This window comes from Centropristis striata, chromosome 20, assembly GCF_030273125.1.
Source record: "Centropristis striata isolate RG_2023a ecotype Rhode Island chromosome 20, C.striata_1.0, whole genome shotgun sequence".
Taxonomy (NCBI): domain Eukaryota; kingdom Metazoa; phylum Chordata; class Actinopteri; order Perciformes; family Serranidae; genus Centropristis; species Centropristis striata.
This window is the reverse complement of record NC_081536.1, coordinates 1,154,577-1,180,304: the sequence shown is the minus strand read 5'-3', so window position 1 is coordinate 1,180,304 and position 25,728 is coordinate 1,154,577. Positions and strand designations below refer to the sequence as shown.

The window sequence follows — 25,728 nt, the reverse complement described above, 5'->3', positions numbered from 1 at the left end:
GTTTTTTTAAAATAAGAAATATTATAAACATAAATACCATAAACGGCCAATGTATCTTTGACATTTAGGGGTATAATTTTTTTTTAAAACATGATAAATGTGTTCTATGTGGTTCACTAGGTCCCCATAATGTTCCTTTAAGGATTACTGGGTCTGGGTTCTTCTGGGTTAAGAGTGGGGGGCCCCCAGGGGCCCAGCAGCTGATTCCTGCCCCGGGGCCCCCCAGCAGGTGGATCCGGCCCTGTCAAACATTCACCCAGAATGAATTAAATTGACTGTTTATTGCTTCTCTTAACCTACAACATGTCGTTTCTGTTTGTTTACCAATTAGGACCTCACCAAATGAAACCAATAGGACTAGATTGGTACATTAATATCTAACATTAATCCCATTCAAACAGCACAATGTGAAAAATAACTGCTTTCATTACCAATAATGTGTCGTGAAGGGCAAAAAGCTCGACGACTGTTGTGACAAAAGCATTACAGAGAAATGATAGAACATAATGAGATGTCAGTGTGCAGAATGTTATTTGAGGAATGATGCTCGGTCAATGTCTATTTTTCTATTTCCTGTCTCTCCTCCGCTGGGAAACTCAGCGTGCAGATGGAATGTGACGTGCCATGAAGATTTGCTTAATTTAGCCAAATAAATGAGATTTTATAAGCTTTCTGTTGCCAGAGTGTGTTATTGTCAGACAATAAGCGTGATAGAGCGTCTGTGTGCCAGGTTCAGACCTGATATTCTGTCAGAGGACGGAGCTCTTCTTCTTCTTCTCCTCCTGCAGGGATTTACTGTCTATGGCAGGGGGCTCAAACTGGTGGCCCGCGGGCCAGTTGTGGCCCTCGTGACGATATTTTGTGGCCCCCACCTTGATATGAAAGTTTAATGTGAGTTTTATATGAATGGCACTTTACCGTGTTGTGTGTGGAAAGTCCCTTTAATTACTGTTTTTGGTAATTTTGTGTCTTTTTTTTAAATAATTTTGTCTTTTTTTAATAATTATGTGTCTTTTGGTAATTCTGTGTCTTTTTTTGATCGTTTTGTTTCTTTTTAAAGTAATTTTGTTTTTTTGTCATTTTGTGTCGTTTTCTGTCATTTCGTGTTTTTTTTGGTAATTTCATGTCTTTTGATCATTTTGTGTCTTTTTTTGGTAATTTTGTGTCTATTTTGGTAATTCTGTGTCTTTTTTTGATCATTTTGTGTCTTTTTAAAGTAATTTAGTTTCTTTCTGTCATTTTGTCTTTTGGTAATTTTGTGTCTTTTTAAAAATAATTGTATCTTTTTTTAAATAGTTTTGTCTTTTTTAGTAATTCTGTGTGGGTTTTTTTGGTCATTTTGTGTCTTTTCTAAGTAATTTAGGTTTTTTCTGTCATTTTGATTCTTTTGATACTGCCTCCAGCGGCCCCCAGGTAATTTGAGTTTGAGGCCCCTGGTGTACAGTAAGGACTTATTCTCTCAATTATCACCTGAGGATTTCAGTATACATTTGGACATTTGCATTATCATCATATTCTGTTGACATTTGGCTTCATTTCCTCAATTTTCAACTTTTTCTCAACTCTCCACTGTCCTTTGTGTACGAACAATGATTGCAAAATTGATCTTTTTATACCTCCACGCTGAGGCATTATCTTTTTTCAGCGTTTCTCTTCTCAGCCCGTCCCATTCTCATGGACAAAATATCACAAAAAACACCTAGAAGGAATTTCTATATGTGGCACAAACCTCAACTTGGACTCAAAGATGAACTCATTAGAAGGTCAAGATCACTGTGACCTCAGGAAACCCCATTTTTGAGCCAATTATGACAAAATTTCACATTTTATACCCAAAAGGTCAAAGGTCAATGTTCTGCAAAAACACTTTTCTGGCCATTTTTCGACACTATAACTCAGGAACAGATGAGGAGAGATTTGGATGGATGCTGAATTGGTGACTCGAGCCAATAAACTGTATATAAATAATGGTCGGGTCACCATGACGACACCCATTGGTTTGTGGACTCGTTTGAAGCATCAAGTTCAGCGTTATGGCTGTCGCCATCTTTGATTTTTGAAACCAGGAAAGACCATATTTGGACTGACGAGGCACGAGGACGGGTGAATCTAAAAGTAAACTGTTAACGCTATAAAACAAAATGTACGTTACTTACCGGGGAAATACATGAAGAGTCGACTTCTTGGAGAGTCTTTTAGTACAACTGAACCCTGAACAAGATGTTTTAAATTAACAAAACGCTCAAATAAACTTCCATGAAATGAAAACACCAGTGAAACGGTCAAAGTCCTGAGAAGAAAACACCACAAACGATTATTTAGATGAACAAAATGCCGTGGATACGCTTTGTTTTGCTTCGCTTCTCTTGACCTGTCAATCAAACGTAGCCACGCCCCCAAATCATAAACTTCTTTATCATCTATTTTCTTCTAAATGGGACCATTATTTACACATTCAACACCATATTGTCTTGAAGAAGCCTTGAAACTAGAGACTGAGTTCATAATGTTGCCACAAAAAAACAATTTCTGAGGTAATAAATCAAGTGAGAAGTCGTCTTATTTTGTATTGAGATAGATAGGACCGGAGTTATTTTGCAACCACCGTTGGCGTCTCCTGATTTAATTTTGAAAGATTTAAGGCTGGGCGGTTACTGCCTGGCAACCAAACTTTATACAACTTTACTTTTTATGCGTTTATATAGAGAATATACAGTCTATGAACTGTGGAGGCATGCAACCACTCCCATAAGGTTTTTTACAGATCAATGTAGAGTATTTTGTCATAAATAGTGATCATGCATATGTTTCGGGGCAATTATTAGCCCTCTCATGGACAAATTGTAATTGAACTTCTATAACATTAACAAGCAGTTCTCATAAAAATTTGAAAAAAGTGATGAAACCAAGTGATAAAACACTTTGTAACCAACTATCTGCACATTCACTCAGGTACTTTTGTTTACTATTGTACAGTTTGAAGCTACTTGCATTTTACATCAGTATTTTAATTCCCTGCAACTTTACACTTCTATTTCACTGCATTAAGAGGTTATTATTGCATTCTTATTGTTATTATTATTGCATTCTTTACTCATCTACATTTATCTGACAGCTGTAGTTTGCAGTAATCTGTTACAGAGCACTGTTATAGATTGATTAGCTTAACCCTCGCCTCGCTTTATAATAGCTGCTCTGATTAAGACAATTATATCTGCATCAAAAACTGCCGTTAAAATCAATATTACAACATCAGCCTGGACCACACCACATATTCACTAATTTTATGATTTTCAACCCTTTATATTCCAGTTTGTTTACATAATGCTACTGTCTGTTGATCCAGCTGCCTTTTTATAAAAAAAATTAATTTAACACTTTTTTTTAACCTTTTTTTACATTAAATTTTAAGTTTTACTGTAAAAAAAAATAAATCATAATGCCATAATTTTACATTCAGCAAAAAGATGCATTTTTTTGTTCTTAAAATAAAATAAAATTTAATTAAATAGTAAATACTGTTTTAAAAGATCGAAGGTGTCCCATTATATAATAATAATAATAATAATAATAATAATAATAATAATTATTATTATTATTATTATTATTATTATTATTATTATTATTATTATTATTATTATTATTATTATTATCCATTTCAATATTTGTAATAAAAAATAATTGTATGGCATGAAAAATTATTATTAATTTATATTATTATTATTATTATTATTATTATTATTATTATTATTATTATTATCCATTTTAATATTTGTAATAAAAAAAATAATTGTATGGCTTGAAAAATTATTATTAATTTATATTATTATTATCCATTTTAATATTTGTAATAAAAAATAATTGTATGGCATGAACATTTTTTATTAATTTATATTATTATTATTATTATTATTTTTATTATTATTATTATTATTATTATTATTATTATTATCCATTTTAATATTTGTAGTAAAAACATCAAGAAAAACCCTGTAAAATTAATTAGTAATTTTCTGGAAAATCACTTCCACTTTTAAACTGTGTAATCAAACTTTTATTATAAATGATAAAGGATATCTGCTCTGTAGTATGTTGTATTCACTTGCAATTACTGGTGTATGGAACAGTATTGTTTGTTTGTTTTATAAAAATGTAAAATCCAATAAACAGATTGTTAAAAATAATAATAATAATAAAAAAAAAAAAAGTAAAAAAAAAAAAAAATGATAAAGGATTCAGGATTGTAATGGCACATAAACACCTCTCGTATGGTGTGTTTGATGCAGGCTCTGGTGTCCCAGCAGACATTATAATACAGTCCCCATGCTGCAGCCTGTCCCCGGGGACAGACAGAGTCCTCGCAGGGCTGAGTGAGGAAATAGTCTCAGTGTGACGCAGTGAGACGTCCCGCGCGCTCTCTTATTGTTATCTAACGGGATCAGGGCGCATCTTCAAAGCGTCTCAGATAAAGAGCCTCCTGCCTCCACAGAGACACAAACAGCCTCTGATCTCTCTGTCTCTCTGCTAAACGATCCGTTTACTGTCTTGGTCTCCGCGCTGCAGCATGTGGAGCTCTGAGTCTCAGCTAATGGACACATGTCACTCAGTCAGTCAGTCAGCAGAGGAGGCTGAACCTGCAACATAATGCATTTAATTATCATGCAATGTCCATAATAATTCATAATGCATGGTATTGGGTATTTGAAAAACAGAAAAGAACAGAAAAACTCTGTAAAATAATGTTTACATTTCTGCAAAATAACTTATTTACAGTTACAAAATGTACAAAATACAAAAAATAATCATAACTTGCACAACTTTTGCTTCCAGACTTTATAAATAAAGTCTGGAAGCAAAAGTTGCAGTAAATAAAGTTATTTTACAGATATTAAAAAAAAAAAATACGGATAATATACAGTAGATATCTTTATTTAAAAACATACAATACATTTGTAGAATTACTTTTTTTAACTTCAATGTGACGTGTTTGGCAACCTTTGCTGCCAGATATTTTACCTTTTTATGGTTTCTTTTTACTTTTTACCTTCTTTTTTTCAACATTAAAGTGATAGTTTTTACAATCATCAATATGAATTGTATTTTTTTATATATATTTTGCATAGAACTTACTGTAATTTAATATTCAAGACCATTAAGCAATATATTACTCTTTTTTTTTTAGGTATTTGCACTTAAAGCAGAAAAAAACAGAAAAACTCTGTAAAATAATGTTTACATTTCTGTAAAATAACTTATTTACAGTTACAAAATGTACAAAATACAAAAAATAATTTTACCATTTTACCGCACAAAAAAACGCACCACATCTAAACTTCCTTTAAGGCAAATTTTAAGTTTTTACACGAAGTTGACATTCACCAGATTATTTTTTCTTGAAGGAATTTGTCTAAATATGAATCAATAAGTCAACTTTGGGATCCTGTTATCATGATGTTCTTAGTGTCAAATGTTGATGGAAGAAAAAGGTGCAAACAGGATTTCCTGATTATGTATTTGTTCACTTATTCGTCATATAAAACTAGAAGACCCAGTTTTTCACTTTAATCGCAAAATGGATTTTATAGGCTATAACAGCCTGCAGCTTACCAAATCATTCACATATTCATCATGAATTATTATGGATATTGCATAATAATTCATACAGAATCTGTGCATGCTCTTGTAATCTGCACAGTCAAAGTCAAATTTATTTATATAGCGCATTTACAGACGGCTGAGCCGCACCAAAGTGCTTCACATAAAAGTGCAAAAAGTGCAATAAAATACAGAATTGACAAAGGTAAAAAAGAGACTAAAACTAAACAAAACAAAACAAAACAAAAACAAAAAAAACTTTAATTGTAGGCAAGAGAAAAGAGGTGGGTTGCAGGAGTCCCTCTTCCCTCTGTGTGTTTGCGCTCTGCAGCTTCCTCGCAGCTTGTTTTAGCATATTAGCATGTGAACTGATCGACAATCATCTGTAACTGTTGCTGCTGTAATTCCTTTGATCTGAGATGTTTGAAGCGTCGGAGCTGCTCAGCTAGCGGCGCCACCGCCCCGCAGGGAACCACAGACCAGTCAGTAGATCAGGAGCCTCAACAACACACAGCTGAGATCCATCATCCAGCTCAGAACAAGCTGTAATAACCAGGTGTAATAACTGTAACGGTGGTATCAGGATCAAGTACTCAGATCTGAAGCTGCACCTTAAATATACTCTGAAAAACACGAAATCTAAAAAAAACCAATGGACAACAACTGCAACTTCTGCAACTTTTGTTTCCAGACTTTATTTATAATTTTTTTTTTTAAATATAATTTATTTATAAAGCCTGGAGGCAAAAGTTGCAAGAAATAAAGAAATAAATTAAGTCTGGAAGCAAAAGTTGCAGTAAATAAAGTTATTTTACAGATATTTTTTCTAAAAATACGGATAATATACAGTAGATATCTGTATTTAAAAACATACAATACATCTGTAGAATTACTTTTTTTTACTTCAATGTGACGTGTTTGGCAACTTTTGACCTTTTTATGGTTTCTTTTTACTTTTTACTTTCTTTTTTCCACATTAAAGTGATAGTTTTTATAGTTATCAATATGAATTGTATTTTTTATTTGTTTTAACATAGAACTGACTGTAATTTAATATTCAAGACCATTAAGCAATTGAATACTACTTAAAAAAAACAAACTATATAATTTAATATATTACTTTTTTTAGGTATTTGCACTTAAAGCAGAAAAAACAGAAAAACTCTGTAAAATAATGTTTAAGTTTCTGTAAAATAACTTCTTTACAGTTACAAAATGTACGAAATACCAAAATTAATTTAACCATTTTACCACAAAAAACGTATCACATCTTAACTTCCTTTAAGGAAAATTTATAGTTTTTACAGGAAGTTAACATTCACCAGATTATTTTTTCTTGAAGGAATTTGTCTAAATATGGAACAATGAGTCAACTTTGGGATCCTGTTATCATGATGTTCTTAGTGTCACATGTTGATGGAAGAAAAAGGTGCAAACAGGATTTCCTGATTATGTTTTTGTTCACTTATTTGTCATATAAAACTAGAAGACCCAATACTTTATATACTGTACGTACTGTATGTTAATAATACATTTAGATGAGATAGAAGTCTTTTTCAGATGACATGGGACAGTGTTGTGTCACAAAATATAATTTGGGTTGTTAATAGCGCAATAACATGTCATTTAATGTGATGAACAAGTGAAATAATCAGTACGTTATATACTGTATGGTAATATATAATTTACCACAGAAAATCCTTGAAAAGTGCTTAAAAATGCTTGAAATTTAGGTTATATTGGACACAAAGTCTTTAAAACTTAAAACTTAGCTTAAAACTGCTTGGTTTATAGGATTTAGTTATATAGGATGTCATCTGCAGACGACAGAAGGGTAACATCCCTTCTACAGAATAATATAATAAATGTTTTGGTTGTTAATAGCCCAATAACATATAATTTAATGTGAAGAACACGTTACATACTGTATATAAACTGTTTATACCAAGGCTGCAAAGTGCTGGAAAATGCACCTTGGAAATGCTTTAAAAGTGCTGAAGTTTTCTCAACTTAATCGCAAAATTGATTTTATAAACAGCATTTAAGGAGGAAATGCAGTAGATGGTTGGTTACTTTCCACTGAATATCGTCTTATGATGGATGCGTCATATGAAGAGATGAAGATCAGTCCTGAACAAATGAAGTTTGATAGTTGAAGATGAGTCCTGGTCCCTGTGACACCTCTCCTCTCCTCTCCTCCTCTGCTGCTACTGTATGCAGCCCAACATGAAAGCCTCCTCCTCTGCAGGAGATCCAGCTGTTGGTCTGTTTGGGCTCCTGGTTTCAGTCTGGGCGGACAAATGTCTGAATGTATGAGCTCAGGAGTTCTCACAGACTCGGCGGCGCCAGCTCTTCACACACTCACAGGATATGTAAAGACTTCAATAACGAGCCATTAACCCCTAATCATCGGGATCGATCAGGCGTTAACAAGGCTCTCTACATATGCAAATGGAGCAGAGGGCCGGCCGGGGCCGCTATAAAACCTGACCCGGGTCTGAGGCTGCTCCACCACACACACTCTGACATCTGGTGGATTAACAGGTCACCGAGCAGCAACGTGAACATGGTGAAATACTTTTCCGTGGACTGGCTGGCCCAGAGCCATCACCACCACGCTGGGCCGGATGAACTCCACGGAGCTGGCATGGACTCTGCGCCGACCTGCAGACCACACGTTCCCTGCATGGTGCAGCCGAGGCCGCCGACTTTTGGCAAGGGGTACCTGCAGCCAAAACCCAAAGCAGCCAAACCCGGAGCGGAGCCAGAGACCAGCAGCGGGCAGGACTCCAGCAGGTCCTCACCTTTCCACCCAACAAGCTGCGCCTCACCAAGTAAGTAGCAGCACACAACTTCTAACTTTAAACCCAGTGATCCAACCTTTTACGCACGAATCCAATCTTTACGCACGAATCCGATCTTTACGCACGAAATCAATCTTTACGCACAAGCAGGATTTGTAACCAATGCGTCTTTTCTTTCAGTTTCAGAGATCAGCGGGTATTCCTCTGGTTATGAGAGTGAAGCAGCTTCCTCTGAGTGTCTCTCTGTGGATGAGGGAAGCGACGTGGACCGTGAAGAAGGACCGCAGCGCCGAGTGCGCACAAAGTTCACCCCGGAGCAGATCAACAAGCTGGAAAAGATCTTCAACAAGCACAAATACCTGGATGCTGGAGAGAGAGTGAAGACAGCGCACAAGCTGAACCTCACAGAAACTCAGGTAAGAAGACTCTCAATGCAAGAAGAAGAAAAAAAGTTGAATACTATTTAATAACTCTGTGATTGTGAAATGCTTTAGATACTGACTTTACCTCTGCTCTCCTTCAGGTGAGAACCTGGTTCCAGAACAGGAGAATGAAGCTGAAACGGGAGGTTCAGGACTACCTCGCTCCCCAGATCCCTCCCGTCCTGTTCCAGCCTCTGCCCCCGGTTCAGTACCACAGCGTGGCCGGACAGCGACCCCCCTACCCGGCCCCCGGCCCGGCCTTCTACCCGCTCCCCGTCCCGCCGCAGCTCGTCCTCCAGCGGCCTCCTCACCTCATGATCCACAACTCACATTTCTACTGAAGAACAGCTGCCAACTAAAGACTTTTCCCACTGAAACACTTAGAATCTAAACGGAAAAAAAAGAGTGCAATCCATATTTGTTTATTTGACGTGTGATTTTAATTATATTTTATATAAAAGTTGTATATAATATGCAAAAAAAAAAAGTCTATTTATCTTTGAATAAAGTTTATCTTCTATACTGCAGCACTGGACTCTGTCTTTTCTGTTCTGAGGTAATAGATTCAGCTTACAATAACCGTGTACACTGTAAAAAATAATCTGTTTAATTTACGGTAAAATGCCGGCAGCTGTGGTTGCCAGAACTTCACCGTAAAAATGACAGTGAGTGGATTTTCTATTCTAAATTTAAATGTAAATATCAGCAAAAACTGTCATTTAGTCTGAATAATCTTGTTTTATTTTTAGGGTAATTGTGTCATTAATTCATACATCATGGTATTTCTCCATAAATTTTGCATGAAAATGTTATATTTTACCTAAAAACCTGTGTGTTTCCTACAGTTTATGACAGAAAAAAGTAAAAGTTTTGCGCTATTCTTTGATTTACGGTAATTAAAAGTGTCTAATACGGTGATATACAATTTTTCATTTTATGCCCTATTTCTGATGTATTTGACAGAGTTTTACTGTTATTTCCACAAACCTTTTTTACAGTGTATCTTGGAGATAAAGCTGATGATATAATCTTTATTGCAGGATTAGTTCAGCATGAATAGATCATCCTGTCTTTCATGTTGAGCCTGGAGGAGGTTAGATAAAATGGGAGTTGTCCATTAAGGTGAAAGACTCTAATCACAGCTCATTGTATGGATCTCCTGGTTTGATCCTCTCATAATATCAAGATATGACACCAGTCAAACTGATCCATGTCAACAAATCATCATAAATTAAATCACTAATGATTGGTCATTGTTTATAGCAGCTATTCTCAACCTTGGGGTCGGGACCCCAGTTGGGGTCGCGAGATGATTTCTGGGGGTCGCCAAATCATTTTGGAAGTCAGCTCTGTCTCCACTGTGTTAAAGTGTTCATGTGGTAATGTGTTTTAGTCTTTTTGGTCACTTAATTTCTTTTTTTTTTTTGTCATTTTGTCCGTGTTTTTTTGTCATTTTGTGTTTTTTTTTTTGTCATTTTGAGTCTTTTTTGTGTCTTTTTTTTATCATTCTGTGGTCAATTTGTGTCTTTTTTGGTCATTTTGTGTCTTTTTTTGTAATTTTGTGTCTTTTTTTGGTCATTTTGTGTCTTTTTTTTGTCATTTTGTGTCTTTTTTTGGTAATTTTGTGTCTTTTTTGTGTCTTTTTTTGATCATTTTGTGGTCAAGTTGTGTCTTTTTTGGTAATTTTGTTTCCTTTTTTTGGTCATTTTGTTTCCCTTTTTTGGTAATTTTGTGTCTTTTTTGGGTCATTTTGTGTCTCTTTTGGTCATTTTGTGGCTTTTTTTGGTAATTTTGTGTCTTTTTTGTGTCTTTTTTTGATCTTTTTGTGGTCAATTTGTGTCTTTTTTGATCATTTTGTTTCCTTTTTCTGGTCATTTTGTGTCTTTTTTGGGTGATCTGAACTGTGTGTGTGAGATTGTGTTCAGTGAGCGGGGGTCGCGGACAACATGCATGTTAAATTGGGGGTCGCGACTCAAAAAGGTTGAGAACTACTGGTTTATAGCGTGCTTCAAATTCTTGGTGCGCGTCTCATCCAGTCACTGTGGTACTGTCTGACCATATGCGCCTTGTTTGTCCGCATCTCTGCACTTCAAAGGGCCGCTAACGGGGAGATCATGGTCAACAATTAGTCCTAATTAATCCTCCCATTGATGAGGTCACACCTCCAGCAGGAGAGGAGCTCCGGCCCGGCTCCACTGAGTCTGGCCCTTTGTAAGGACGCAGGTTTGAAGTCTGCGGATCAAACCTGATTGTGTGATGAGATTTGGAGATAGATTCACTTTGAGGTGATTTAAAGGTAATATATGTGTGTCGAAATACATTTACAGTGACTGGAAAACCTTGAAAACACTCAATGTGGTGTTTTCAAGGTTTTCCTCCTTTGCACTGTAAAAAACTGCTATACCATGACAGTAAAAGACCGAAAAATGATAAATGGTTCAGGTCCATGATCCTGAAGATTTGGGTGATGTGGGACACCAAGTTTACTCACAAAAGTGATTAAAAAAAAAGTAAAATAATCAGGCTCCTTTTTCTCAACACAAACTTGGCTATCAGTCAGATTTTTCATTTTATTTTAATTAACAAAGTATAAAGCTACCAGGAACCCAAAATACAAACAAAAGACACAGGTTTCTATGAAAATGTACCTTTTTTTGAAAACTTTTTTTTTTTTTTTTTTTACCATTTATACACACAAAAACAGCAGAAAAAACAATAAATAAATTGTTTACAATACAATAAATAATACTACAAAACTACAAAACAGTCTATTTGCATGTAAATTAAAAACAGTAATAGTTTTCATTGTAGAAAGAAAATCCACATTTTAAAAATGATCTAGAAACATAAATGTGACACTGTGATTGAACTTTAACTGGCTTTCTCGGCTTGTTTACATATCAGATATAAATAAAGTTATTACTGTAAAAAAAGCATGTATTTTCAATAAATAATAGCAGAATTTCGTGTATTTTAATGTGATGAACAAGTGAAATTATCAGTACATTATATATATTGTATTTGCTGTTTATAATATATAAATAAACATATTTAAAAGTGACTTTGGAGAAGCTGTGTGACCCATGTTGTGCTATAATATTTTGATACAATTAACGGACTTTTTTCTTCTTCCTGTAAATGATTTATTGAAAACAACAGAGCTGCTGTGAGCCACAGGACCTGGTGTGTGTGTGTGTGTGTGTGTGTGTGTGTGTGTGTTGTGTGTGTGTGTGTGTTGTGTGTCTTTCACAACAGGTCAACAAAGATCAAACGGGACTTTCTCACTTTCTGACTGGTCCCGCCCTCCCGGTCCCCCCAGGACAAAGACCTCATCACACTCAGACTGCTGTCTGCATCTCTAAAGCCAATCACAGGATTTAAGACATTTTATTTTGAAAATCAAATCGAGATTTACGCGTCTGATCGCCTCTGGTTCATGAAAAACAGAATCAGAGCTGCAGCAGCGGATGGAAATCTGTCTTTATATTTGGGTCTGGGCATGTGATGCAGTGGTGGAAAGTAACAAAGTACTTTTACTCAAGTACTGTACTTAAGTACAATTTTGAGGTACTTGTACTTTACATTTACATTTACATTTAGTCATTTAGCAGACGCTTTTATCCAAAGCGACTTACAGGAAGGACTTACTTTACTTGAATATTTCCATTTTATGTCACTTTATACTTCTACTCCACTACATTTTGAGGCAAATATTGTACTTTTTACTCCACTACATTTAGCTTTAGACAGCTTTAGTTACTTTATAGGTCGGAGTTTAACATAAAAAAACACTAAATTTAGGTGATTAGACAATTTTTAAAATAAACCTCATAACAGAATATTAAGTAGTCAATATGAGCCCTACCTTGAGAAAATTAAAGCGCTGTATACATAAATGCATCATTAATAATAATATAATATAATATTTGGAATATATAAAATAATCTGAGCGGCTCCATTCTGCTTAACGAGTACTTTTACTTTGATACTTTAAGTACATTTTGATGCAGGACTTTTACTGTAGTGGAGTAATTTCACAGTGTGGTATTAGTACTTTTACTGAAGTAAGAGATCTGAATACTTTTTCCACCTCTGATGTGATGTTTTAGTTAACAGCCTTGTATTGATGGTGGAGATCACCTGAATGACTTAATGCAGATTATTAATAGAGTGTAATAATAGAGTGTGATGTGTCAGGTAACTGATACTCAGACTTCCTGGCGCCGTGCAGGTGATAAAAGCCGCAGCCCAGCCTCCATTAAGCTCAATTACACCCACCATCAGGTTTCTATCGTTCCGTTGAGATCTCTTTGCATATGCAAATAAAGACGTGTGCCCCTCCTATATAGCCCCAGAGTCACCCAAAGGGGCCGCAACACACACCTTGAGACCCTCAGCTGGGACCCAACATGGCTCACTTCTCTGTGGAATGGCTCTCTAAGAGTTATTATGAGGATTCAGAAGTCCAAAGAGAAAATGAGGAATTTAAGAAGGAACCGAGATGCCACTACCCCCCCACATCACCAAACAGTAAGTTCACCTGGAAAGTTTGTCTTTAGGGTCCTTGAACGCACCTTCACATGACTTATTCATGACGTGAAGACAAAAAAAATGAAGCAACATTGAGTCTTGTCATCATCTTATTTCTAAATTCTGGCTTGAAACTCCATGCCAGATTTTTTTTGATGATATTCAGCCAAGTAAAACCGGAGATAATGTCAAATATATTTATTATAAAATATAGAACTAGATATGATCCTCATTCTACCTGTTATATGTTATATTTAGGTCCTTGATGGCACCTTCACATGACTTCTTCATGACGTGAAGACAAAAAAATGAAGCAAAATTGAGTCTTTTTTTTGATGATATTCAGCTAAGTAAAACCGGAGATAATGTCAAATATATTTAGTATAAAAATATACAACTAGATGTTATCCTCATTCTACCTGTTATATGTTATATATGCAACCTGTAGACTATTCATATTTGCGTGTGAAACATCATTTTCAAGATCAGATTTTATGTTTTCCTTTTTTTCACCTGTAAAGTTTGTCTTAAGGGTCCATGAGCGCACCTTCACATCACTTCTTCATGACGTGAAGACAAAAAAATGAAGCAAAATTAAGTCTTACCATCATCTTATTTCTAAAGTTCTGGATTGAAACTCCATACCAGATTTTTTTTTTGATGATATTCAGCTAAGTAAAACCGGAGATAATGTCAAATTATTATAAAATATTGAACTAGATATGATCCTCATTCTACCTGTTATATGTTATATTTAGGTCCATGAACGCACCTTCACATGACTTCTTCATGACGTGAAGACAAAAAAAAATGAAGCAAAATCGAGTCTTTCCATCAGCTTATTTCTAAAGTTCTGCCTTGAAACTCCATGCCAGATTTTTTTTTTTTTTTGGCCAAGTACAGAGAGAGAAGGACTCTTCACTCTTCAATTAATTTGTAGTCGATTTTTGTTTGATTTTTCTGTGTTTTTTGTTGTTGTTTTTTTTAATTTTATTTTTTATTTTTTAACTGTAATTATGTGTATACATTGTGAAGCACATTGAGTCTGCCTTGTGCATGAAATGCGCTCTATAAATAAATAAAGTTGAAGTAAAACCGGAGATAATGTCAAATATATTTATTATAAAAATATAGAACTAGATATGATCCTCATTCTACCTGTTATATGTTATATATGCAGCCTGTAGACTATTCATATTTGCGTGTGAAACATCATTTTCAAGATCAGATTTTATGTTTTCCTTCGTTTCTTTTGGGCTTCAAAATTCTAATCAAGTAAGTCAAAGTTAAAAATTAATCACCTGTAAAGTTTGTCTTAAGGGTCCTTGAACGCATCTTCACATGACTTCTTCATGACGTGAAGACAAAAAAATGAAGCAAAATTGAGTCTTTCCATCACACTGTAAAAAAAATCTGTTTATTTTTTTGTTTTTATTGTTTGTTGCCAGAACTTCACCGTAAAAATTCCAGTGAGCGTATGTAAATGTAAATATCAGCAAAAAAACTGTAATTTATACTGGATAATTGTTTCATCATGGTGTTTCTCCATTAATTTGACATGAAAATGTGATATTTTTTACAGCAAAACTGTGTGTTTTTACAGTTTATGACAGTAGAATTTAAAGTTTTATGCTATTCTTTGATTTACAGTAATTAAAAGTATCTACTACGGTGATGTACAATGTTTAATTTTACGACCTATTTCTAATGCAATTTGACAGTGTTTTACTGTAATTTCTACAAACATTTTTTTACAGTGCAGCTTATTTCTAAAGTTCTGGCTTGAAACTCCATGCCAATTTTTTTTTGATGATATTCAGCCAAGTAAAACTGGAGATAATGTCAAATATATTTAGTATAAAAATATAGAACTAGATATTATCCTCATTCTACCGGTTATATGTTATATATGCAGCCTGTAGACTATTCATATTTGCGTGTGAAACATTATTTTCAAGATCAGATTTTATGTTTTCCTTTATTTCTTTTCGGTTCAAAATTCTTATCAAGTAAGTCAAAGTTAAAAATGAATAATCAGGACATATATAATAATAATATAATAATAATACATTTTATTTGTAATGCACTTTACATTACAGGAAATCTCAAAGTGCTACAGGTTAAAAGCATAACATTCTGATTATAAAAAGGATTAACCCATAAGAACCCACGGTGACACCCATGTAACAAACACTTTAAATATCCTAGATCAGGGGTCTCAAACTCAAATTACCTGGGGGCCGCTGGAGGCAGTATCAAAATGACCAAAAAAATCAAAATTACTTAAAAAAGACACAAAAAATACAGACAAAATGACTTAAAAAGACACGAAATGACCAAAAAAAGACACAAAATTACAAAAAAAAGGACACAAAATGACAGAAAAAACTAAATTACTTAAAAAAGACACAAAAGACACAAAATTACTGAAAAAGAGACACAAAATGACCAAAAAAGATACAAAATGACTGAAAAAACACTTAATTACTAAAAAAAAGACACAAAATGAGAGAAAAAAGATACATGACTGAAAAAGCACTAAATTATTTACAAAAGACAGAAAATGACCAAAAAAAGACACAAAATTACAGAACCAAAACTAAAATGCTTAAAAAAGACACAAAAAAGACTAAAAATTACTAAAAAAAAGACACAAAATTACTAAAAAAAAAAAAGACAGAACATGACAGAAAAAAAACTAAATTACTTAAAAAAGACACAAAAAAGACACAAAATGACAAAAAAAAAAAGACACAAAATTACAAAAAAAAGACACAAAATGACTAAAAAAAGAGACACAAAATTCCTAAAAAAAAGACACAAAATTACTAAAAAAAAAGACACAAAATTACTAAAAAAAAAAAGACAGAACATGACAGAAAAAAAACTAAATTACTTAAAAATGACACAAAAAACCCCCCACAAAATTACTAAAAAAAGACACAGAATGACAAAAAAAAACCCACATCATAAATATGTTCTGCGTGGTTCACTTGGTCTGATATATCCCCCATAACTTTCCTTTATGGACAACTGGGTCTGGGTTCTTATGGGTTAAAAAACCCCAGCTAAAAACAGAAAACATACATACATAATCTAAAAACCATCTAGATGGGAGGAACCAAAGGTTTTGCTAAAAAGGAATGTTTTTAGTCCTTTTTTAAAAGTCTCTATGGACTGTGAGGTGAGGTTGCGCTGAAAAAAAGAGTTTTTAACTCATTTTTCAACGGATATAATAGCCCAATATTTCAGAATGTTAAGACTAGAGATGAGTTTTTGTGTTGGTGCTGATTTTCTTTGTGTTTTCTCTTAATTCCAGATAGCTGCTGCTACACTTCGGGCTCTGAGAGTGAGGTGGGGGAGGACAGCGAGGGGGAGGCCGGCCAGCAGAGAAGGATGAGGACCAAGTTCACCTCCGAGCAGATCAGCAAGCTGGAAAGTGCGTTCAGCAAGCACAGATACCTGGGAGCCATGCAGAGGAGGAGGATCTCAGAGAGGCTGAAGCTCTCTGAGACTCAGGTGTGTGCACAGGAACACTTAATAATCATAAGTTTGGATTAAAGCGCTCTAAATAGCTGCGCAGTTCTATGTAAAGCAACTTTAAAGTGTGATTTCCGGTGAAAACAGTCATAGTAATGTATAACTTTGCATTTATAATATTTGTTAACCCTCCTGTTGTGTTCGTTTATCAGGGACAGTAATACTGTTCGTGGGTCAGTTTGACCCACGACACGTTTAATTATCCAAAAGTGTCAGAAACAAAAAAAAATCCCAATAAAAATTGTTTATATTTTATTAATAACTACATCACGAACAATTTTAATTAGTATTTAGTGCAATGGTGGTCTTTACATCTCACAGATCAGTGATCAATGAGGATAAATCACTCCTTTTTCATAAAAAAAAATACATGTTAAAAATGTTTTTAATGTACATTGGAAAAAACTACATGTAAAATACAATGGTTTTACATGACTTTGATTTTTTTTAATTGAATTTACTTAAAAAAAAAATATATATATAGGCCTATTCATGAAAAAGTACTACAAACTATTTTTTTTTTAATCTTTAAACTATTAAATGGGTCCCGCAACATAACAGGAGGATTAACGTCTGTGTTGTAATCTGAAGGTGAAAACGTGGTTTCAGAACAGGAAGATGAAGCTGAAACATTGTTTATATTTAATTAATAACTCAATCACGAACCATTTAAATCAGTATTTAGTGCAATGCTGTTCTACACCCTACAGATCAGTGATCAATGAGGATAAATCACTCGTTTTTCATTTTAAAAAATACATGTTAAAACTTTTTTTATACGTACATTGGAAAAACCTATAAAATACAATGTTGACATGACTTTGATTTTTTTTAGTGCAATTGTGTTCTTTACCTCTCACAGACCATGTTTCAATGAGGATCATTTACTCGTTTTTCATAAAAAAATACATGTGAAAACTTTTTTAAATGTACATTGGAAATACCTACATATACTATTCAATAGTTTTACATTTTTACTTTTTTTAAAAATATTTTATTTTTAATTTTCATGAAAAAATACTACAAACTTTTTTTTAGTTATTAATATTATTAATAATAATAATAATAATAAGAAGAAGAAGAATAACTTTATTTATATAGCACCTTTTAAAAACAGCAGTTTACAAAGTGCTTGGACAGAGAGCAGTGAATCACAACGAGAATGATATTATAAGGCTAAAAACAATTCTTACATTAAAATAAAAACAATAAAAGACAAAGCAGGAACAATAACAAGACATTCAGATACACAGAAAATAAAAAGTAAAAAAAAAATAAAAAAAGTAAAAAGTGTAGAAGTAAAAAGGAGTGGTGAGACAAACAGCATTACATAAAAGCAAGTCTATAAAAGACACAAATTGACCAAAACCCCCCACAAAATGACCAAAAAAATACACAAAATTACCCAAAATAGAAACAAAATTATCAAAAATTGAATCGTTAGTGAACGTCTGTGTTTTAATCTCCAGGTGAAAACCTGGTTTCAGAACCGGAGGATGAAGCTGAAACGGGAAGTCCAGGACCTGCGGCCCGACTTCCGGTCCGTCCAGGACCTGCGACTCGACTTCCGGTCCGTCCAGGACCTGCGGCCTGACTTCCGGTCCGTTCCCGCCGCCCTCGTGTTTCAGCACCCCGCGCTGAGCGGACAGCTCCCCGGCGCCGCCAGCGGCTTCTCCCGGCAGCAGCAGCCGCTCCGCAGCGCCTCCCTGCCGGCCGCGCTGCTCCAGCAGCCCCGGCCCCTCCCGGTCCTCAGGCCTCCACACTTCTACTGAACCCCCAAAGACAATTTTTTATTTATTTATTTATTTTTTGTTTTGTCTGTTTCTTACCCTGTGTTTATTTTTAAATTGATGTTTGTCTGATTTTGTGTGGCAAATATTATAAATTGTTATTGTAAATAAAAATTAAAAATAAATAAATAAAAAAAACCTGAAGGACCATTCACTCCCAAAATATGTTGTCTAGAATCTAGATAGTACCATTTCTCTCTATAAAAGGTTTTAAATGTGTGAATATAACGGTTAATAATATAATATAATATGAAGCACTATTATCGGTGTATGATTAAAATAATGTATTTGCTGCAAATATTATATGTTCTATATCACAAATAAAACATAATTAACCCAATAAAGCCTGAACCATGAAATAATTGCCAGAAATTTTTTTGTTTTTGTTTTTTTTAAACTGGAGTGTTTATTGAACCTGCTGACCAATCAATAAAAAAAAAAATCCAATATCAATACTGCCTGACAAAGAAAAAATGGTAAAACTGAGAAAAACTGCTATAAAGTTGTTGTTTTTTAACGTTTTTTAACTAGCCAGATAAAAATATAAAATTATTTTAAAAAATAAATAAAATTCTAGGTATGTAAGTGATACAACACTTATTCTACAAGTATTGATGATGTCATTTTTACGCTCAAAAATCATGACAATTTATTCGACCTTTGACCCCAAAAATGTAGTTACTGCACTCTGGTTTTGCTGTAAAAGGTTCTAATAGTAACTACAATGATGTTTTTAAGTCTTTAACAACTCTAATCAAAGATTTGTGTATTTTAGACTTAATATTATAAAGTAATGTTATACTTTAGTCTTAATATAATTTGATCTCACTTTTTTTTTTAACTTAATCACTATCAAGATAATAATTCCCGATCAAATAAACTTATAATTTCTATTATTCTTGTACAAGGTTACACTGAATCACAGTGGGATTTGTAGTTACTGCAATTTTTACATGATTATTTCTCTGAAATAAAGCAAAATTTAAATCTAAAACTTTGTCACAAGCTATATTGACTTATTTGCACTTGACATATTAATAACTGCTCATGTTGTAAAGCTAATTAGACTTCAATTAAGGCTGTTTTATCTTCACTGTAAGGCAAAAAAAAAAAAATTGTGGCTCCAATCTGAGATGAAACAGAACTCTGATAGCTGTTATAACTGTTTAAATGTCAACAACGGATCAGGAAGTCATTTTTCTGACACCACTTGAATGCAGCACAAATGGCCTTTTAAGTAAGGGAAGTGAAAAATAATTCTTGATCCACTCCAAAATGTATATTGTTCTTCCTTTAAGTTTTATGGTAATCCAGGCAGTAGTTTTCCTTTAATCCTCCTGACACACAGACAAACAAACAGACAGTATTTTTATCGGTTTACATATATTTTTCTAAATTATCTTTAGAATAATAAGGGGGAAATGTGCCCATTTTAATATAGTAGATGTGATTTCATTCCATCCTTCCAAAGTGACTAATCTGAATATAATAAGAGACAACACATGGAGTCTTGGCCAGAATCAGAATCAGAGCTGTGACTGCAGCAGGACATCAGTGTTTCTCCATCTGTTGATCACTGATGTTAACTTTCTCTAAAGGAACAAACGGAGCATCTCGTCTTCCTGTTTCACCATGTTGGGATTTATTCTCACACTCTCTGTCTCTGCCTGAGTCTTTTAGTTCTTTTTAACTCTATGGAGTCTTAGAGGGCTATTTGTCTATTTTTTAATCCTTTTCATGTCTTTTCGTGTCTTTGTAAGTCTTTTTTGGTCATTTTGTGTCTTTGTTGTGTCTTTTTTTTAGTAATTTTGTGTATTTTTTTGGTCATTTCGTGTCTTTTTTAGTCATCTTGAGTCTTTTTTGGTCATTTTGTCTTCTCATTTTGTGTCTTTTTTGGTCATTTTGTGTCTTTTGTTGTGTCTTTTTTATTTCTTTTGTGTCTTTTTTTCGTCATTTTGTGACTTTTTTAGTCATTTTGTGTCTTCTTTTGTGTTTTTTTTGGTCTTTTTGTCTTCTCATTTTGTGTCTTTTTTGTTCATTTGGTGACTTTGGCAATTTTGTGTATTTTTTTAGTCATTTTGTGTCTTTTTTTTAGTCATTTTGTGTCTTTTTTTAGTCATTTTGTGTCATTTTTGGTAATTTTGTGTCTTTTTTGGTAATTTAGTGTCTTTTTGTGTCTTTTTTTAGTCATTTTGTGTCTTTTTTAGTCATTTTGTGTCTTTTTTAGTCCTTTAGTCCAACATAAAATGTGATTTTGAATCTTTTTTTTACTTTCAAAACATTATCATGCTCAATAAAGAATGTTAAATGTGTCAAATGTGACCAAAGGTGTCAAATCTACCATATAAGAGGGTTCCATCCAGTTCTATCATTTGATACTAAATCTATTTGAGCTTGTCTCCAGTTTTACTTGGTATATCATCATCAAACTGAAACTGGCCTCATGGAGTTTACAGCCAGAACTTTAGAGGAAAATGTACAGTAGGGCTCCACGCTGCTTTGTTTTCTAGTCTGGAGGTGATGAAGAAGTCTGGATTATTTGGAGCTTTTGGAGACTCCAGCGCGTCTCTTCCAGTCTCCGTCCTCCGGCCTCGGCTCCTCACGGCTCCTCATGGCTCCTCATGGCTCCTCACGGCTCCTCACGGCTCCTCCTGGCTCCTCATGGCTCCTCATGGCTCCTCCTGGCTCCTCGTGGCTCCTCGTGGCTCCTCATGGCCCCTCATGGCTCCTCATGGCCCCTCATGGCTCCTCATGGCCCCTCATGGCTCCTCATGGCTCCTCCTGGCTCCTCCTGGCTCCTCGTGGCTCCTCATGGCCCCTCATGGCTCCTCATGGCTCCTCATGGCTCCTCATGGCTCCTCATGGCCCCTCATGGCTCCTCATGGCTCCTCCTGGCTCCTCATGGCTCCTCATGGCTCCTCATGGCTCCTCATGGCCCCTCATGGCCCCTCATGGCTCCTCATGGCTCCTCCTGGCTCCTCGTGGCTCCTCGTGGCTCCTCATGGCCCCTCATGGCTCCTCATGGCTCCTCCTGGCTCCTCCTGGCTCCTCCTGGCTCCTCGTGGCTCCTCGTGGCTCCTCGTGGCCCCTCATGGCCCCTCATGGCTCCTCATGGCTCCTCATGGCTCCTCATGGCTCCAGGCTGTATCTGCTCTCTGTTGTAGATTTGCATCTTCAAAGGGAGATCAAAGCTGCAGGTGAAGGCCTCATGATGGAGATCATCAGCTCTGTTGTCTCCTGATGGAGCCTTCAGCTCCCCGAGAGACGCGACGCGCTCTGTCCAGGTGTGTATCACCTCACCTGTCAGTCATCAGGTGGCTCCAGGTAAACAGGTGACTGATGGAGCCATAAACGGCCTGGAGGCCTCACTGATCATCTCCATCAGAGGAGGAAGCAGATTATATTATATTACTGCAGGTTATCACAGAGCTGATTTAAAGGAGGCTACACTGTAAAAAAAATGGAAGTTGGATCAAATTTCAGACTTTGGACATCTCAAAATATGTTTTTTAGTGTGTATTATTTCTGCAAAAGCCACCTTACTCCACGTATCAACAGACTATAATAAAACCGTTTTGAGAGTTTGGGGCCGTTTGAGAATTTGAGTATTTTTGACAAAAATCAGCATGTTGTAGTATGACTTTTTTTCTCCCCAACAATTTTTGGACATGTCATAATGTAATGGTTTTCTGTTATTTATATAATTATATTATAATTATAATATAATTAATACTATAAGTATCAACACATTATAATAAGACCATTTTAAGCATTTTGGAGTATTTTAAAATTTGACAATTTTTGATAAAAATCCACGTTTTTATTTTTTTAACTTTGGACATCTCAAAATATGGTGGTTTTTGTTATTTCTTTAGAATCCATACAGAATATATTATGTATCAACAGAGGATAATAAGACCATTTTGGCATTTTGGAGCATTTCAAAATTTTACAATTTTTAACCAAAAATATGACCTTTTTTTAAATTTTGGAAAACTTGAAATATGGTGTTTTTCTGTTATTTCTGCAAAATCCATGCATGATTTTATGTTATTTTGGACAGAATATACTATAATATGCACCAACAGTGTACAATAAGATTATTTTGAGCATTTTGGAGCATTTTAAAATTTGACCATTTTGGACAAAAATTGACATTCAATAGTATGACTTTTTTTTTCTCCCTCAATTTTTGAAAATCTCGAAATATGGTGTTTCCTCTTATTTCTGCAAAAACTATACTACTATATATAAATAAGATCATTTTGAGCCTTTGGGGGCATTTAAAAATGTTATTACTTTTTCAGAAAATTTTCGACACACTAAAGTATGACTTTTTTCAAATTTTGGACATACTATAAAAGGGTAATTTAAAAAAAAATTCTGAATTATAAAATGGAAGTTGTAATCTGTAAATTTATAATGGGGCGTTGTATTTTCTACAGTATTATTCAATTGCTTAATGGTTTTGAACAATAAATTATGACAAATTCTATGTAAAAAAAAATACAACAAAAAAAAAGAAATTCATATTGTTGAATGTAAAATTAATGCAACTTTCTGTTTTCTTATAGAACTTTAAATTGAAAGTATTAAAAAAATGTAAAAAGAAATCGTAAAAAATGGTTAAAAAAACAAAAACAAAGACTTTCCATCATATTGAAGTAAAAAAAAACGTTATTCTACAGATATATATTTTTAAATACAGATATTAACTGTATATTATCCATATTTTTAAAGAAATTATCTGTTGTTTACTGTTATTTGATGTTGTTTGGCTACTTCTGCTGCTACATTATTCTTTTTTTTTTACAGTGTACTCTCTGCAAATCAAAGTAGATTTAAAAGTCAAATAAATACTGACACCTCCCACCAGGAGGCGCAATTATCAAAGGAGACATTAGGATTCCATGCACCAGCTCCTCCTATAATGAGGAGAACATTATTCATTTACAGGCCTACTGGACCATCCAGCCTTCTACACTCAGCCTCAGTACTAACAGGGACCGGCCCTGCCGCTAACGGCAACATGAGCATCAATAAATGATCCGCTGAGAGGCCTGAGGACCAGGAGCTGGATCACAACGAGTCCTGGAGAGCAGGTGAGTGTCCAGGTGAGTGGCCAGGTGAGTGTCCAGGTGAGTGGCCAGGTGAGTGTCCAGGTGAGTGTCCAGGTGAGTGTCCAGGTGAGTGGCCAGGTGAGCAGCCAGGTGAGCGGCCAGGTGAGCGGCCAGGTGAGCGTCCAGGTGAGTGTCCAGGTGAGAGGCCAGGTGAGTGTCCAGGTGAGTGTCCAGGTGAGTGTCCAGGTGAGCGGCCAGGTGAGCGGCCAGGTGAGTGGCCAGGTGAGTGTCCAGGTGAGTGTCCAGGTGAGTGTCCAGGTGAGTGGCCAGGTGAGTGGCCAGGTGAGTGTCCAGGTGAGTGGCCAGGTGAGCGGCCAGGTGAGTGGCCAGGTGAGCGTCCAGGTGAGTGGCCAGGTGAGCGGCCAGGTGAGCGTCCAGGTGAGTGGCCAGGTGAGCGTCCAGGTGAGTGGCCAGGTGAGCGGCCAGGTGAGCGTCCAGGTGAGTGTCCAGGTGAGAGGCCAGGTGAGTGTCCAGGTGAGTGGCCAGGTGAGTGTCCAGGTGAGAGGCCAGGTGAGTGTCCAGGTGAGTGTCCAGGTGAGTGTCCAGGTGAGCGGCCAGGTGAGCGGCCAGGTGAGTGGCCAGGTGAGTGTCCAGGTGAGTGGCCAGGTGAGTGGCCAGGTGAGTGGCCAGGTGAGTGGCCAGGTGAGAGACCAGGTGAGACTAGTTCAGGTAGAGAGAGCTGATGATGAGATGTGCAGCATGTGATGGTGAGGATAGTGGTGATGGGATCAAGCTGTCACAGGGATTATTATTTGGGAAATAACTCAAGAAATGTGAGGTCAGTTGTGAAAATAGTTTTACAGTTCAAATCAAGCCTGCCCCCGTACAGAAAATGGCCAGGTCGATGCCGAAAAAAAGACACAAAATGACCAAAAAATACACAGAATTACCAAAAAAAAACCATAAAATTATTTAAAAAGACACAAAGAAGACACAAAATGATAGAAAAAAACTAAATTACTCACAAAATGACCAAAAAAAGACACAGAATTACCAAAAAAGACACAAACTTATTTAAAAAAGACACAAAATGACTAAAAAAAGACACAAAATGACCAAAAAAGAAACAAAATGACCAAAAAAAGACAAAATGACTGAAAAAAAGACACAAAATGACAAAAAAAGACACAAAATGACCAAAAAAGAAACAAAATGACCAAAAAAGAAACAAAATTACCAAAAAAAGAAACAAAATGATTGAAAAAAAGACACAAAATGACCAAAAAAGAAACAAAATGACCAAAAAAGACACAATATGACTAAAAAAAGACACAAAATGACGAAAAAAAGACACAAAATGACCAAAAAAGACACAATATTACTTTAAAAAAGACACAAAATGACCAAAAAGACTAAAACACATGAACACTTTAACACAGTGGAGACAGAGCTGACTTCCAAAATGATTTGGCGACCCCCAGAAATCATCTCATGACCCCAATTGGGGTCCCGACCCCAAGGTTGAGAATAGCTGACTTAGAGGACAAAAATGCAGGTTAAATAACTCAAGTTTCCTTCTGTCACTGCTAGAAAGTAATATGCCATTTCTAAAATCTGTATCTGTACTGACAATCTGAATTATTTCCATTTATAATACTAAAATGTGTCAAAAACTTGCTTTCAATGTCAGTTATTAAATCCAAATTTGAAAATATGTTCTGCTCCAGTGCGGCACATTCCAGAAAAATATGAAAAATAGTTATCAAACTTGATGCCACATTTTTTGAAAGAATTTAAAATGGTAAAGGAAAGTTGTCAAGGGCATAAAACCAATTATAGGAATCAAGTCTCAACAGCTTTAAGTGGTGAAAACAGAAAATTAAATTGAATCCTTGACCTCATCATCAAAAGAATCGTGACCCCATAAAACTACTTCACATTTTAGGCTGAATTATTGTTCTCTGATATGTGGCAGAAATAGTTACTT

General features: G+C 35.2%; 2 protein-coding genes across 2 annotated transcripts; both read left to right on the top strand.

Moving 5' to 3' along the window:
* Positions 1–7,896: 7,896 nt before the first annotated feature.
* vox (ventral homeobox) lies at positions 7,897–9,162 on the top strand. Its single transcript, XM_059359045.1, has 3 exons — positions 7,897–8,429; positions 8,580–8,815; positions 8,923–9,162. The coding sequence occupies exons 1-3, from the start codon at positions 7,904–7,906 to the stop codon at positions 9,160–9,162; spliced, it is 1,002 nt and encodes a 333-aa protein (XP_059215028.1). The 5' UTR covers positions 7,897–7,903.
* Positions 9,163–13,230: 4,068 nt separating this feature from the next.
* vent (ventral expressed homeobox) lies at positions 13,231–18,663 on the top strand. The gene is made up of 3 exons (XM_059359924.1): positions 13,231–13,351; positions 16,671–16,870; positions 18,361–18,663. Exons 1-3 carry the CDS (start codon positions 13,231–13,233, stop codon positions 18,661–18,663), a joined length of 624 nt encoding a protein of 207 aa, XP_059215907.1.
* The last annotated feature ends 7,065 nt before the right edge of the window (positions 18,664–25,728 follow it).